The following is a 16674-nucleotide window of genomic DNA, read 5'->3' as shown; positions in this document are numbered from 1 at the left end:
CATTCCTTCCTTCCGTGTCCTGCCCTCACCTGATGTAACTTCCTCAAGGGCGGGACACGGAAGGAAGGAGTGGTCTGCCGCTGTTTGTTGCTGCACTTTCAAAGGTGAGGTGCTTAAGGTCAGTGCAGAGGGCCTGGGGGTGTAGAGAGAGCCCGGTGGCGGGTGGAGGGGGGGCCTGGCGACCTAGGGTTACCATATGGCTCCAGAAAAAGGAGGACGGATTGAGCCAGCTGGGCTTTACTTCCATTGCTTTGAAAGCTTTGAAAGCAATGGAAGTAAAACCCGACTGGCTCAATCCGTCCTCCTTTTTCTGGAGCCATATGGTAACCCTAGGTGGGGGGGCCCCGGGGGCGGCCTTGTCCTGGGCCTGGCCCAGTCTCTTGGCGGCCCTGGCTACGCCATCCTTTCTGTTCTCAATCGGAGGTTAGGGAACACAAGAGTTAGATGTTTCAAGTTATACCTGCTAGGTGTGGAGGCCACATAAACTTATGGAGGGTCATTTTTTAAATGGTCGTCTAGCTTAAACAACTAAATATCCAAACCAAACCAAAGTTTCAGCGTGCTTGTCTGACATTGCTGTCTGGATGTCTCAACGCCACCTGAAATTAAATATGACCAAAACCGAGCTTCTCATTTTCCCCCCAAACCCACCTCCCCGCTCCCCCCGTTTTCTATTTCTGTTGATGGCTCTCTCATTCTCCCTGTCTCCTCAGCTCGAAACCTTGGGGTCATCTTTGACTCTTCTCTCTCCTTCTCTGCTCATATCCAGCAGATTGCCAAGACCTGTCGTTTCTTTCTTTACAACATCCGTAAAATCCGCCCCTTTCTTTTCGAGCACTCTACCAAAACCCTCATCCACACCCTTGTCACCTCTCGTTTAGACTACTGCAATCTGCTTCTTGCTGGCCTCCCACTTAGTCACCTCTCCCCTCTCCAGTCGGTTCAAAACTCTGCTGCCCGTCTCATCTTCCGCCAGGGTTGCTTTACTCATACTACCTCTCTCCTCAAGACCCTTCACTGGCTCCCTATCCGTTTTCGCATCCTGTTCAAACTTCTACTAACCTATAGATGTACTCACTCTGCTGCTCCCCAGTATCTCTCCACACTCGTCCTTCCCTACACCCCTTCCCGTGCACTCCGCTCCATGGATAAATCCTTCTTATCTGTTCCCTTCTCCACTACTGCCAACTCCAGACTTCGCGCCTTCTGTCTCGCTGCACCCTACGCCTGGAATAAACTTCCTGAGCCCCTACGTCTTGCCCCATCCTTGGCCACCTTTAAATCTAGACTGAAAGCCCACCTCTTTAACATTGCTTTTGACTCGTAACCACTTGTAACCACTCGCCTCCACCTACCCTCCTCTCTTCCTTCCCGTTCACATTAATTGATTTGATTTGCTTACTTTATTTATTTTTTGTCTATTAGATTGTAAGCTCTTTGAGCAGGGACTGTCTTTCTTCTATGTTTGTGCAGCGCTGCGTATGCCTTGTAGCGCTATAGAAATGCTAAATAGTAGTAGTAGTAAATAGGACTTGAAGATATTTCTATGTGATTTGTATTTTTTCTTGATGTATAATTGGCTTTCTTTTTCTATATTATTTGTAGAGCAAAGTTAAAACTTTAATTTAAAAAATAGTGATTGGCCATCATTCCCTCTACTCCTCCCCATGTTATGTGTTTCTTCTCTCAGAAGTTGTAAGCGATAGCATCCCATCTGAGCATTAGATTGGATGTACCCACTGATCATGTCTTTCTGTTGTGGCTCCGGTGTTGCAGGATTCTCTACCGTCGGATCTTGATAAGGAACTGTATATTTAGAGATGCTTTAAAAATGTATTTTTTAGTCAGTCCTCAGAGTCGTTTACACTTTTTTTTTTTCTGTCCTTACAACGCTGCTTCTGGCCCTCTATTGAAACCCACTAATTTACGGTTTTGTTTTGTTCATAATTCCTCCCCTCCTTTTGTATCTCTGTTACTGTAACTTTATTATTTATTTATTTTTGTTACATTTGTACCCCGCGCTTTCCCACTCATGGCAGGCTCAATGCGGCAGGCAATGGAGAGTTAAATGACTTGCCCACAGTCACAAGGAGCTGCCTGTGCCTGAAGTGGGAATCAAACTCAGTTCCCCAGGACCAAAGTTCACCACCTTAACCACTAGGCCACTCCTCCACTGTTGCTACTATTTGAGATTCTACATGGAATGTTCCTATTCCACTAGCAACATTCCATGTAGAAGTCGGCCCTTGCAGATCACCAATGTGGCCGCGCAGGCTTCTGCTTCTGTGAGTCTGACGTCCTGCACGTACGTGCAGGACGTCAGACTCACAGAAACAGAAGCCTGCGCAGCCTTCTACATGGAATGTTGCTAGTGGAATAGCAACATTCCATGTAGAATGTCCAATAGTAGCAACATTCCATGTAGAATCTCCAATAGTATCTATTTTATTTTTGTTACATTTGTACCCTGCGCTTTCCCACTCATGGCAGGCTCAATGCGGCAATGGAGGGTTAAATGACTTGCCCAGAGTCACAAGGAGCTGCCTGTGCCTGAAGTGGGAATTGAACTCAGTTCCTCATTTCCCCAGGACCAAAGTTCACCACCTTAACCACTAGGCCACTCCTCCACTGTTGCTACTATTTGAGATTCTACATGGAATGTTCCTATTCCACTAGCAACATTCCATGTAGAAGTCGGCCCTTGCAGATCACCAATGTGGCCGCGCAGGCTTCTGCTTCTGTGAGTCTGACGTCCTGCACGTACGTGCAGGACGTCAGACTCACAGAAACAGAAGCCTGCGCAGCCTTCTACATGGAATGTTGCTAGTGGAATAGCAACATTCCATGTAGAATGTCCAATAGTAGCAACATTCCATGTAGAATCTCCAATAGTATCTATTTTATTTTTGTTACATTTGTACCCCGCGCTTTCCCACTCATGGCAGGCTCAATGTGGCTTACATGGGGCAATGGAGGGTTAAGTGACTTACCCAGAGTCACAAGGAGCTGCCTGTGCCTGAAGTGGGAATCAAACTCAGTTCCTCAGGACCAAAGTCCACCACCCTAACCACTAGGCCACTCCTCCACTGTTGCTACTATTTGAGATTCTACATGGAATGTTGCTATTCCACTAGCAACATTCCATGTAGAAGTCGGCCCTTGCAGATCACCAATTTGGCAGCGCAGGCTTCTGCTTCTGTGAGTCTGACGTCCTGCACGACTCACAGAAACAGAAGCCTGCGCAGCCTTCTACATGGAATGTTGCTAGTGGAATAGCAACATTCCATGTAGAATCTCCAATAGTAGCAACATTCCATGTAGAATCTCCAATAGTATCTATTTTATTTTTGTTACATTTGTACCCTGCGCTTTCCCACTCATGGCAGGTTCAATGCGGCTTACATGGGGCAATGGAGGGTTAAGTGACTTGCCCAGAGTCACAAGGAGCTGCCTGTGCCTGACGTGGGAATCGAACTCAGTTCCTCAGGACCAAAGTCCACCACCCTAACCACTAGGCCACTCCTCCACTATGATGATTTATGATCCTGCTTTAACATGTCAATTCATTAATTCATGAATTATTGTAACCTAGACCTCCTTTGTCTTTCTTTTTTATTACTCGTCCCCCCTTTATTCTGTGTTTGATTTTTTTTTTAACTGCTTAGCTATCGTTATGATAGGCAAGTATACGAAATAAAGGTGCAACTTTAAATTGTAAATATGATTCAGGTCACATGTTCAGAAAATGAGGCATGGATTTCTTTTGACTGGAATCCCCTTCCATAGCTCTAATTTCTGCTTCTGTCCCAGGTTTACCTATGTTTCATTTTTGTTGTCCTGTTTTCTACAGGGATTTCGTGTGGTTCCTGCTGAAGACTGCTGGTTTAAGTCACTAGTTCCACTGATGAGTGAAGTGAGACAGCAGATGGGAGAGAAACCGGTTTACATCAGCTTTGATATTGATGGACTTGATCCGGCCTACGCACCTGGAACTGGCACACCTGAGATTGCTGGTCTTACCCCCAGTCAGGTATAATGCCAGTAAGGAAGGATAAATGGATGGTCTTACGGATAAGTGGGCTAACCCTCAGTTTTGACAATTTGCAGATTTCCAGGTCTAGTGCATCAATACATCAGTATTTAAAAACATAGGAACATGACGGCAGATAAGAGCCAAATGGCCCATCCAGTCTGCCCATCCACAGCAACCACTATCTCCTCCTTTCTCTAAGAGATCTCAAGTAACATAGTAACATAGTAGATGACGGCAGAAAAAGACCTGCATGGTCCATCTAGTCTGCCCAAGATAAACTCATATGTGTTTACCTTACCTTGCATTTGTACCTGTCTTTTTCAGGGCACAGACCATATAAGTCTGCCCAGCAGTATTTCCCGCCTCCCAACCACCAGTCGCGCCTCCCATCACCGGCTCTGGTACAGACCGTAAAGTCTGCCCTCCCCTATCCTAGCCTCCCAACCACCAACCCCTCTTCCCCCCACTTGCTCCGCCACCCAATTTCAGCTAAGGATCCATTCCTTCTGCACAGGATCCCTTTATGCATATCCCACGCATGTTTGAATTGCGTTACCGTTTTCATCTCCACCACCTCCCGCGGGAGAGCATTCCAAGCGTCCACCACCCTCTCTGTGAAAAAATACTTCCTGACATCTTTCCTGAGTCTGCCCCCCTTCAATCTCATTTCATGTCCTCTCGTTCTACCGCCTTCCCATCTCCGGAAAAGATTCGTTTGCGGATTAATACCTTTCAAATATTTGAATGTCTGTATCATATCACCCCTGTTTCTCCTTTCCTCCAGGGTATACATGTTCAGGTCAGCAAGTCTCTCTTCATACGTCTTGGAACGCAAATCCCATACCATCCTCGTAGCTTTTCTTTGCACCGCTTCCATTTTTTTAACATCCTTCGCAAGGTACGGCCTCCAAAACTGAACACAATACTCCAGGTGGGGCCTCACCAACGTCTTATACAGGGGCATTAAAACCTCCTTTCTTCTGCTGGTCACAAGTACCTGTCCCATGCTTTCTTAAATTTCAGACACAGTCCTCGTTTCCACCACCTCCAGCGCGTGCACAGCGACTGAAAACAGGACAGGGCGCCAGGCAATGTGAGACCAGTGCGGGACAAACTCTTTAGCTGGTGGGGGTTGGGGACTCCCGCTAGCCAAACCGGGAGCCCCAGAGCCAATTTGGGGGGGGGCCCAGGCCCCCATGGCACCCCGTAACTATGCCACTGGACTATAGCTCCAAATCTTCTCCTCTTTTTGTGGAGAGGAACCACATCCACTTTTCTCCAGTCCTCCAGGACCTCTTCTGACACAAAAGAACCAATGAAAAGGTCAGACGACAGAGCCTTCAGAACTTCCCCAAGTTCCTTCATTATCCTCAGCTGTTGGCCATCTGGCCCCGTTGCTTTGTCTACTTTCAGTTCAGTTTCACACAAACATAGTCTTCTGAAAATCATTCAAGGTCTTCCACACTTCCATTTCTATTTAAGTTTGTCTTCTGCAGTCCTAATCCTGGCCATTCCTCTGTGAACACAGAACAGAAATATTTGTTAAGCAATCCTGCTTTCTCTTGTTTTCTAGGCCCTGGAGATTATTCGTGGCTGCCAAGGACTGAATATCGTAGGGTGTGACCTTGTGGAAGTGGCACCAATGTATGATGCTTCTGGTGAGTTTCAAAAAAAGCACCCAACACTCAGTAGGTTCAGATTCCAGATGAAAAATCCCTCACTCTTCCTAATTCTATCTCTGACAGAGACAATTATTACAGGAATTACTGTATCAGTGCCTCAAAGGTCACAGACAGGTCTAGTTTTCAGGCTATCCAAACTATGCAAATGAATCCCATTCTTAGGCCGTATGTCTGCAAACGTATCTGATTAACATTCATTGAGGATATCTTGAAAAAAACATCAATTTCCTTCCATCACTGGGAACCCTGTACAAGATTACTGGTTGGCAGGGCCGCCGAGAGGGGGGGACAGGGGGGACAAAATTCCCTGAGCCTCCGGGGGGGGCCCAGCGCCGCCACCGCAGTCTGGCCCGCCCGCCCTCCGTCGCTCCCTGGCATTGAACTTAAGCGCCTGACCTTCGAAAGCGCAGCAAGCAGCGGCAGACCACTCCTTCCTTCCGTGTCCTGCCCTCGCCTGACGTAACTTCCGCGAGGGCGGGCCACGGAAGGAAGGAGCGGTCTGCCGCTGCTTGTTGCTGCGCTTTCGAAGGTGAGGTGCTTAAGGTCAGTGCAGAGGGCCCGGGGGTGGAGAGAGGACCCGGTGGAGGGGGGGCCCGGCGACCTCGGGTGGGGGGGGGGGCCCGGGGGCGGCCTTGTCCCGGGCCTGGCCCAGTCTCTTGGCGCCCTGGTGGTTGGTACCACATCAGTCCATAGGCACTAACATTTCAGAATGATTGGGGGTGTGAAACACAATGGGGAGTGGAGGAGTGGCCTAGTGGTTAGGGTGGTGGACTTTGGTCCTGGGGAACTGAGGAACTGAGTTCGATTCCCACTTCAGGCACAGGCAGCTCCTTGTGACTCTGGGCAAGTCATTTAACCCTCCATTGCCCCATGTAAGCCGCATTGAGCCTGCCATGAGTGGGAAAGCGCGGGGTACAAATGTAACAAAAATAAAATAGATACTATTGGAGATTCTACATGGAATGTTGCTACTATTGGAGATTCTACATGGAATGTTGCTATTCCACTAGCATGTACGTGCAGGACGTCAGACTCACAGAAGCAGAAGCCTGCACGGCCACATTGGTGATCTGCAAGGGCCAACTTCTACATGGAATGTTGCTAGTGGAATAACAACATTCCATGTAGAATCTCAAATAGTAGCAACAGTGGAGGAGTGGCCTAGTGGTTAGTGGTGGTCCTGGGGAACTGAGGAACTGAATTCGATTCCCGGCACAGGCAGCTCCTTGTGACTCTGGGCAAGTCACTTAACCCTCCGTTGCCCCATGTAAGCCGCACTGAGCCTGCCATGAGTGGGAAAGCACGGGGTACAAATGTAACAAAAAAATGGGGATGTTTTACTAAACCGCAGTAGCGTTTTTAGTTCATGGTAGAAATCAACTGGCGGTAAACGCCGAGACGCCATTGGCAGTAAATGCTGAGACGCCATGGCCTCTCGGTGTTTAATAGAATAATTTTAGCCCGAAGTTAGTCCGTAGCAACCAAGTTTTAAAAATTTGTCATCTTTCTTTCAGGCAACACAGCTCTGATTGCTGCCAACATGTTATTTGAGATGCTGTGTGTTCTGCCAGGAGTGAAATGCTTCTAATCAAATCTATCCCAGCCGGGACGTCAACTCAACCGATGCACTGAAATCTAAGCTTGACTCCAGGATTGTACACAAATCTTCTTTCCATGTGCCAAAGTGTGCCTTTCAATAGATTCATCATCACAATTAGTGCAAATGCTGAAGCCCTAGGAAGGATGATTACAAAACGCACATGGAAATGGTGCCAAAAGGAGCACAAACATGTGATAGAACATAAGAGTAACCATACTGGATCAGACTAATGGTCCACCTAGGCCAGTATCCTGTTTTCCAAATAGTGGCCAAGCTAGGTCACAAGTGCCTGGCAGAAACCCAAATCGTGGCAACATTCCATGTAGAATCCCAAAGAATAGCAAGATTCTGGAATCCTAAAGAGTGACAAGATTCCATGCAGAATCTCAAAGAGTAGCAACATTCCATGTAGAACCCCAAAGAATAGCAAGATTCTGGAATCCTAAAGAGTGACAAGATTCCATGGAGAATCTCAAAGAGTAGCAACATTCCATGTAGAACCCCAAAGAATAACAAGATTCTGGAAACCTAAAGAGTGACAAGATTCCGTGCAGAATCTCAGAGTAGCAACATTCCATACTACAATCCCAGGGCAAGGAGTTGCTTCCCATGTCTGTCTCAATAGCAGACTATGGACTTTTCCTCCAGGAATTTGTCCAAACCTTTTTTAAACCTAGATACATTAACCGCTGTGACCACATCCTCCGGGAAAGTGTTCCAAAGCTTAACTATTCGTTGAGTGAAAAAATATTTCCTCCTATTCATTTTTAAAGTATTTCCATGTAACTTCCTCGAATGTCCCCTAGTCTTTGTACTTTTGGAAAGAGTAAAAAATCGATTTATTTCTACTCGTTCTACACAGGAGTTTGTAGACCTCAATCGTATCTCCCTTCATCTACCTCTTTTCCAAGCTGAAGATCCCTAACCTCTTTTGCTTTTCCATATCCTTTATCATTTTGGTCGCTCTTCTTTGAAACTTTTCTAATTCCAATATATCTTTTTTGAGATACGTCGACCAGAACTGAACACAATACTCAAAGTGCGGATGCACTATGGAGTTATACAAAGGCATTTTAGTATTTTTGGTCTTATTCACTGTCCCTTTCCTAATAATTCCCAGCATCCCGAGTTGTAAAGGAGTGAGGATGCTTTGATGTCCCCATGCATACCCCCACCCTCCCACTCTGTCAGACAGTCAAAGTAATGCTTTGATGTTTCTCTCATATATACTATCTGCTACCTCATTTGCTTATTTCTGATCTGAGGAAGAAGGGCAACCTTCGAAAGCTAATCAAGAAATGTATTAAGTTATGTCCAATAAAAAAGGTATCATCTTATTTTCTTTTCCATGTTTTATTTTGTTTGATTTCTATTGATAACCTTTAAGAGTGGACTAACATGGCTACCACACCTCTCTACTAAAGGAGTGAGGGAATACCAGAGATCAGCTGGTACTGGAACAGGAATGATATTGGCAGACAGGATGGGCCTTAGGGTCCACATCTGCCAGCTGATCCCATTTCTAAAAGAGGGGGACAGAACAGTCGTCACCCTGGAAATTCTGATGTGTCAGGATTCCAACCAAACCTTTCACGCACTGCGGCAGATAGCAACCAAAAATCACGTAGGCCCACATCTTCCGGGTGGTAGAAATGTACAGGCACCTAGGTTTTAGGAACTGCTTTTCTGTTAAGTTCTGATGACTAGAAACCAAATCAGACCATACCACCCTGTTAGTCAGAAACGGGTTGAGGCAAGGGAGTAAATAACAGCTGTCCTCTAAGGACAGACCCAGGTGCAACTGTTATCACAATGAATGAATAGCTCAGCTCCATTCAATCCAGCAGACATCACACCAGCACACGAGATCTCCAACCAATGCCTATAAAGTCATGAATACACTTTCGCCTCCAGGGCATTATATCAAACAGATTCACATGTCAAAATGCAATATCAACACCAGTATGAATGTCTTAAAATAGTTTCCAATACAGTTTATAATTGCTTTACAAATAAAAATAATAATTAAAATGAAAGGATCAGTGCTTATTTTTCTTACAACAGATGTTGAGAAATGTTTGCTTATATGCTAAGAAGGCAAATTCCTCTATGATTTTCTTTGTGTTTTTTCAGCCTGAGAAAAGCATGTTCCAGCGAGGGTTAAAATTAATATGCGTGCATGCTTCCATGTCCAGCACTGTTGGAACATGTCCCATTCTTTCACTCCAGTCCTGAAATAACACACCACAACATCTGTTGAAGACACCCTACTGCCATTTTTCACTCTGTAAACATAGACCAGGACATCTTTATAATCATTGGTACTATCCATTACTGCACCATGCAAACCCACCTGTGAGAAACCAAAACTACATAAATACATAAGTAATGCCATACTGGGAAAAAGGCCAAAGGTCCATCGAGCCCAGCATCCTGTCCACGACAGCGGCCAATCCAGGCCAAGGGCACCTGGCAAGCTTCCCAAACGTACAAACATTCTATACAATCAAGCCATTGTGACATCACTAATGAGGTTGGCTCTTATTGGTGGAATGAGCCACTATGACATCACAATAGGTTAAATCACTGCTCTATGTAATAAAAGTGAGCCAAGTAGAGGACATAAGTACATAAGTAATGCCACACTGGGAAAAGACCAAGGGTCCATTGAGCCCAGCATCCTGTCCACGACAGCGGCCAATCCAGGCCAAGGGCACCTGGCAAGCTTCCCAAACGTACAAACATTCTATACAATCAAGCCATTGTGACATCACTAATGAGGTTGACTCTTATTGGTGGAATGAGCCACTATGACATCACAATAGGTTAAATCACTGCTCTATGTAATAAAAGTGAGCCAAGTAGAGGACATAAGTACATAAGTAATGCCACACTGGGAAAAGACCAAGGATCCATCGAGCCCAGCATCCTGTCCACGACAGCGGCCAATCCACGCCAAGGGCACCTGGCAAGCTTCCCAAACGTACAAACATTCTATACATGTTATTCCCGGAATTGTGGATTTTTCCCAAGTCCATTTAGTAGCGGTCTATGGACTTGTCCTTTAGGAGACCGTCCAACCCCTTTTTAAACTCTGCCAAGCTAACCGCCTTCACTACGTTCTCCGGCAACGAATTCCAGAGTTTAATTACGCGTTGGGTGAAGAAATATTTTCTCCTATTTGTTTTAAATTTACTACACTGTAGTTTCATCGCATGCCCCCTAGTCCTAGTATTTTTGGAAAGCGTGAACAGACGCTTCACATCCACCTGTTCCACTCCACTCATTATTTTATATGCCTCTATCATGTCTCCCCTCAGCCATCTCTTCTCCAAGCTGAAAAGCCCTAGCCTCCTTAGTCTTTCTTCTTAGGGAAGTCGTCCCATCCCCGCTATCATTTTCGTTGCCCTTCGCTGCACCTTTTCCAATTCTACTATATCTTTCTTGAGATGCGGCGACCATTGATATTATAAAGTTATCCCATAATTGCATTGTCAAAGGACTATCACTAACCACACCTTCTCCGAAAGACATTACACAATGTGATACCTGCAAGCAAGCCTTCTCCAGAGTGTCCCCCATACTCTGGAATGCGCTTAACGCAAGACTATCTCTACTTCAGGAAGCAGGTGAAAGCTTGGCTCTTCAACCAGTCCTTTAATGGAAGACGTAACTAACTTGTTAGTCTCACTCACACACACAAGGAGTGACTCGGTCTGCACATACTCCAGCAGGACATGTTTATCCACTCATACCCTAGCTGAGATAGTATTTAATCATCTCTCTGACCTCATCTGCACCTTTCTTTAAATTAGTCACCTTACCATTGGATGTAGGGTGTGGTAATGTTCTGACCACCAGAGGAGAGCGCTTGGGGATACCCACCAGCTCAGGCATTTATTGCGGTGGGGCAGTGGGAAGAACAGGGATGGGGAAAAACTGTGTGCCCCCCTTATCTTGGGCTCAGGCCCATCCAAATTGGCCTGTCTTGCTATGTCACTGTGCAAAACTAGCCAGTTAAATGTCATTGAATATCGGTGGCCAGTTTGCTCAGCGAGGTTTAACCGACCCTGAGGGATAAGTGTTGGTATTCCCCATGTCTACTTGAATAGCATTTTATGGACTTTTCCTCCAGGAACCTAGCCAAACTTTTTTAAAACCCAGATATACTAAGTGCTTCTACCACACCTTCCAGCAACGAGTTTCAGAGCTTAACTATTGAATGAAAACATATTGTCTCCAATTCGCTTTTTGAAAGCGTAAACAATCAATTTGCGTTTACCCATTCCACTCCATTCAGGATTTTGTAGACCTTTCTCACATCCCCTCATCCTTCTTTTCTCCAAGTTGAATAACCCTAACCTTTTAAGCCTGTCCTTATATGAGAGGAGTTCCATCTCCTTAATCATTTCGGTCACTCTTTGAACCTTTTCTAATTCGGCTATATCTTTTTTTGAGATACGGTGATCAGAATTCCACAGAATACTCAAGGTGAGGTCACACCATGGCGTGATACGGAGACATTATAATATTCTTTGTCTTATTTTTTTTTAATCCCTTTCCTAATCATTCCTAGCATTCCGTTCGCTTTCTTGGTCACTGCCACACACTGAGCAGAAGATTTCACAGTATTGTCCACAATGAAAGCTACATCTTTTTCTTGGGTGCCGACTCCTAAAGTGAAAGCTAACGTGGAGTAACTATCATTTGGATCATTCTTCCCAATGTGCATTATATTGCACGTGTCCACATTAAATTGCGTTTCCCATTTGCATGCCCAATCCTCCCAGTTTCCTGGGATCGTCCTGTAAATTTCCAGTCTGGATGCCGTTTTACAAGTTCAAATATTTTCGTGCCATCTGCGTGTTTAATCACCTCACTGCTGCTGCCTGCTGCTCCTGTTGTGTTTTGGGTAGGTTATCTGCCTAAACCTAAATTTATTTATTTGTTGCATTTGTATCCCACATTTTCCCACCTCTTTGCAGGCTCAATGTGGCTTACAATACATCATGAATAGTGAGAATGCATGATAAAGTATACATTTAGTAATAAGCAGAAAGATTTTGGGCAACATGATAATGATAAAACATGATAGTGTATTAACAAGCAAACATATTAAGAAGTATTTAAGTAAATGCATAACTTACCTATTTAGCAAGGTAATATTAATGTCAAAAGGCTTTAAGCAGTGGCTCAGCCTTCGACCTTCTCTAATGCCTTATTGTGCAGTGAAAACGTAGCCTTTTAGCAAGTTAAGCTAATGGGTTTTATCTGTATAAGGGCGGAATGTACAAAAGTAACCAAGGTTTCACTTTGCCACCTGCTGGCAAATGCATAGCAGTGCTTTGAATATCAACTCAGTTCACCAACAAAAATAAATAAATAAAAAGCCCTGAGCATAATGAAACTTTCATTCTTAACAATTAGAATTCCTTTCTGTTATCAGGTTTCATATCAAGTGGAAATAACAGTCTACATAGAAGTGCAGTCCTCATGACATTTTCTTTTCTCTTTTACCTTCTGACAACTGCAGTAGGTAGAAATCATTCTTTTCTTTAGGGACAGGACTTTCATTTTCTAGATAGTGCAGGAGGGGACCCTGAGGACAGTAATAAGAGGAGGAGTGTAGGGAGGGGACTGGGCACTGGGGACAGGGGGCAGAAATGATAGGAGGTGTGTCTCTCAGGAGGAGTGTCTCTTCTGCAAGTCAAAGGGAGGAGACTGGGAACAGGACAGGAATGAGAGAAGGTGTGTCTCTCAGGAGGAGTGTCTTCTGTGAATGAAAGGGAGGGGACTTTGGGGACAGAGGATGGGAATGAGAGGACATGTTTCTCTCAGGAGGACTGTCTCTTCTGAAAGTCAAAGGGAGGGGACAGAGGGCAAAAATGAAAGGAGGTGTGTCTCTCAGGAGGAGTGTCTCTTCTGCAAGTCAAAGGGAGGAGACTGGGAACAGGACAGGAATGAGAGGACATGTTTCAGGAGGAGTGTCTGTTCTGCAAGTCAAAGGGAGGGGACTGGGGACAGAGGGCAGAAATGAGAGGAGGTGTGTCTCTCAGGAGGAGTGTCTCTTCTGCAAGTCAGAGGGAGGGGACTGGGGACAGAGGACAGGAATGAGAGGACATGTTTCAGGAGGAGTGTCTCTTCTGCAAGTCAAAGGGAGGAGACTGGGGGCAGAGAGCAGAAATGAGAGAAGGTGTGTCTCTCAGGAGGAGTGTCTCTTCTGAAAGTCAAAGGGAGGGGACTTTGGGGACAGATGAGGAATGAGAGGAGGTGTGTCTCGCAGGAGGAGCATCTCTTTTGCAAGTCAGCAGCTGCACTTTGAGCCTGCAGGAGAGACCCGAGGGCTACCTCTGCCAGTGACAGGTGGCATGGCGGCTCTGATCACTCCCTTTAAAAGCAGACTCTGCAGCTTTCCAGGAAGATTTCTGACAGCCAGTCCTCACCTAGCTTTGAAGAGACAGCCTTGGCTGAGCAGTAGCAGCACCAGCAGCAGCAGAGATGGCACCAGCAGCAGCAGAGATGGTGGAAGGGGCACATCTGCTTCTCTGTTCCCTACAGCTCATTATCCACCTGCCCACCTCCTGCCTAGATCCAGGAAGTGGGTGAATAACCAACCCATCCCCCAGAGATCGGCTTCTCATGGACCCTTGAACATGCCACCCAGTGCTCAAAACACAGCCAGGATGGTAGGAATCTGCTCAATGATGAAACTGCCCGTCCAGGATTCAGCAGAGGGACTGGACGCAGCTTTTGTCGGGGTGCCCCTGGACACAGGAACTTCCAACCGCCCTGGAGCAAGGTAAGAAGCCAACTCAGAAATGTGAAGGACTGACAAGTGCTGAGATTGAGGCAAAGAACCGATGTAGGAGATTTTATACAACAGCTGTGCCAGATATTACAGTAAAATAAAACAGGTGTGAATCAGTGCCGTAGCCACAGGTGGGCCACTTAGGGCTCAGGCCCACCCAACATTAGCACACGTTTAGCGGTAGCCAGTGGGGATCCCAAGCTCCACCAGCTGAAGACTTCCCCCTGATGGTAACGAAAACGCTACTGTCCACAATACCGGCACCTGCGCATGCTCGGCTTTCAGCGCATGCCTGCTATAGACTGCCAAGGTGGAAAGGAGCGGTTTTTTCACCAGCTGAGATTATTTTTTTTGGGGGGGGGGGGGGGTGATGAAGGGAACACTTGGTGCCCACCCACTTCTTGCCTAGGCCCACCCAAAATCTGTTGTCTGGCTACGCCTCTGGTGTGAAGGGGTTTGGGGCTTTCGTTTACACCTTTTTCTGCTTGGCCCATGATTTGCGAGATGAGTGGTCTAAAAACCTCACTCCTCTAAGCTTTTGAGATCGTTTAATCACTGGGAGGTATGATGAAAGCTGCAGCCTCTTAGATCTTTGGTTTCTAGTGTGTTTGTGATATCTTTCCTTTTCCTTCTACTGTTTTGGATTTTAAATTGTACATGGCTTGGGACTTGGCGGGTCCAATTTTTGGCAATTAAGTTTTAGTAATAAACATAAACACAGATATTTCCCCATCCACGGAGATCCCACAATCTATTACCTGAGGCCATCTACAATTATTAAGTGACTTGCCGGAGCTGCAGTGGATTTGAACTGGGCTTCCCTGGTTCTCAGCCTGCTTCTTTAACCACTAGAATATTATTATTATTAATTACATTTGTACCCCACGCTTTCCCACACAAAGCAGGTTCAATGCGGCTTACAAAGTAAATAGAATTACAAAGTCTTGAAGGAGAATGTTACAAGTTGTAGTAAACATGGTAGAGGGGATAGGGCTGGCCAGACTTATATGGTCTGTGCACTGAAGAGGACAGTACAAATAAAAAAGTAGCACATATGAATTTATCTTCTTGGGCAGACTGGATGGACCGTGCAGGTCTTTTTCTGCCGTCATCTCCTATGTTTATGTTTAGTGGGGTTTTGAGGATATGTAAATTGAGCATGGAGAGGTAAACAAAGATAGGATGAGCAAAGGGAGGGGTAAGGAGTAGGAAGGATGGAGAGGAAGAGATTGAGGAATGAGCATAAGGAGATTGTGAGACATGGTCATGTTAATTTGTACAGCGCTGCGTAAGTCTAGTAGCGCTATAGAAATGTTTAATAGTAGTAGTAGTATAATAATCGTCGGGGCAGGAATCATGTGGATGGGCTTAAAACATAGAATGCAATTACTGAATGATTTGTATAAAGCCCCCCTCCCTCTCCCTCATATCACTGCTTGTGAAGTTATAACTTGCTAGAGCTTTGTAGTAAGTTCATTCCTCTGTAACTGTGCAACTGGTCACGGGACCACATTAAGGTCGACTGATGTCCTAAGCACGGCCCAAAATGGTGCCCCTTGGCCTTTCCATTGCATAAGTGTCATTAAGGGGGGATGGGACTTGATATACTCATTTTCTGTGGCTATAATCAAAGCAGTTCACATGTTATATAGAGATACTTATTATGTACCCGGGGCAATGGAGGGTTAAGTGACTTGCTCAGGGTCACAAGGAGCTGCAGTGGGAATTGAACTCACTTCCCCTGGTTCCCAGGCCACTGCATTAACCACTAGGCTGTTCTTCCACTTCACACTTCTCAGACTCAATGAATGCTGAGAAATATCACTGTTGTACAAAACAAAACACCACATGTATGTATAATGATTAGAAAAAAACACTGAAATCCACTTGGATATTGGGTGTGCAGACGGCAGTGAAACAGTTAAGGGCATGACAGCTAGGGGAAAAAACTCTGCGGTGCCCCCCCCCCCCCCCCCCCCCATTCCTTTGGTGCCCTAAGCATTTGCTTATTTTGCTTAATGATTAATTCAGAGTTGACTGGCCAGAATACAGTCAGAGCTGCAAAGCAGAGCAATAATGATCCCGTGCTCAGGGATCGATTTCATATTAGTCAGTTCAGAGAAGCTCCCAATAGGCTGCGTGTTGAAAACGCCTCTCCCTCCTCCTCCGTCTCCCTGTAATCCGAGCAATAACATCCCATAAAATCTGCCCTCTTTAAGGTGCAGGAACCCAAAGGCCAGGAGCACTAGTCATGTAAAAGGTGGGATAATGTGGGGTACAAATGCAATAAATAATAATAATTATAAAACCACATTACATCATATAGACATCAAAACGGTTTATATTCAAAATTATGGCCCTTATTTTACAAGCTCAGACATGTACAAAACCCGGCAATTACATGTATATATAGCAAACACCTGTAAAACCCAATTTCAGAAAGTTATGTGTGTACCATCTACATTTACTTTGCAAGGGGGCATGAGGGTGGGCCTGAAATTTACACATGTATTCCCTATTGCAGAATGGAAAAACACATGAATGTACCCTC

The 16674-nt window shown here is 45.5% G+C and overlaps 1 protein-coding gene across 3 annotated transcripts in view; it reads left to right on the top strand.

Moving 5' to 3' along the window:
* AGMAT (agmatinase) overlaps positions 1-16674 on the top strand; it is a 49494-nt gene that overhangs the window by 10028 nt on the left and 22792 nt on the right. Inside the window, exons 5-7 of one of the 3 annotated variants that reach the window (XM_030185896.1) lie at positions 3851-4030; positions 5607-5691; positions 7230-7583. In XM_030185896.1, coding sequence (XP_030041756.1) covers positions 3851-4030; positions 5607-5691; positions 7230-7303 — 339 coding nt within the window. In that variant the 3' untranslated portion in view covers positions 7304-7583. Of the gene's footprint in view, positions 1-3850; positions 4031-5606; positions 5692-7229; positions 7584-13560; positions 14115-16674 lie in introns of those variants that run through there. The other 2 variants (XM_030185895.1, XM_030185894.1) reach the window with 2 other exon arrangements.

This window comes from Microcaecilia unicolor, chromosome 13, assembly GCF_901765095.1.
Source record: "Microcaecilia unicolor chromosome 13, aMicUni1.1, whole genome shotgun sequence".
Classification (NCBI taxonomy): Eukaryota; Metazoa; Chordata; class Amphibia; order Gymnophiona; family Siphonopidae; genus Microcaecilia; species Microcaecilia unicolor.
The sequence above is the reverse complement of the archived record's forward strand: the minus strand, read 5'-3'. Positions and strand labels throughout refer to the sequence as shown.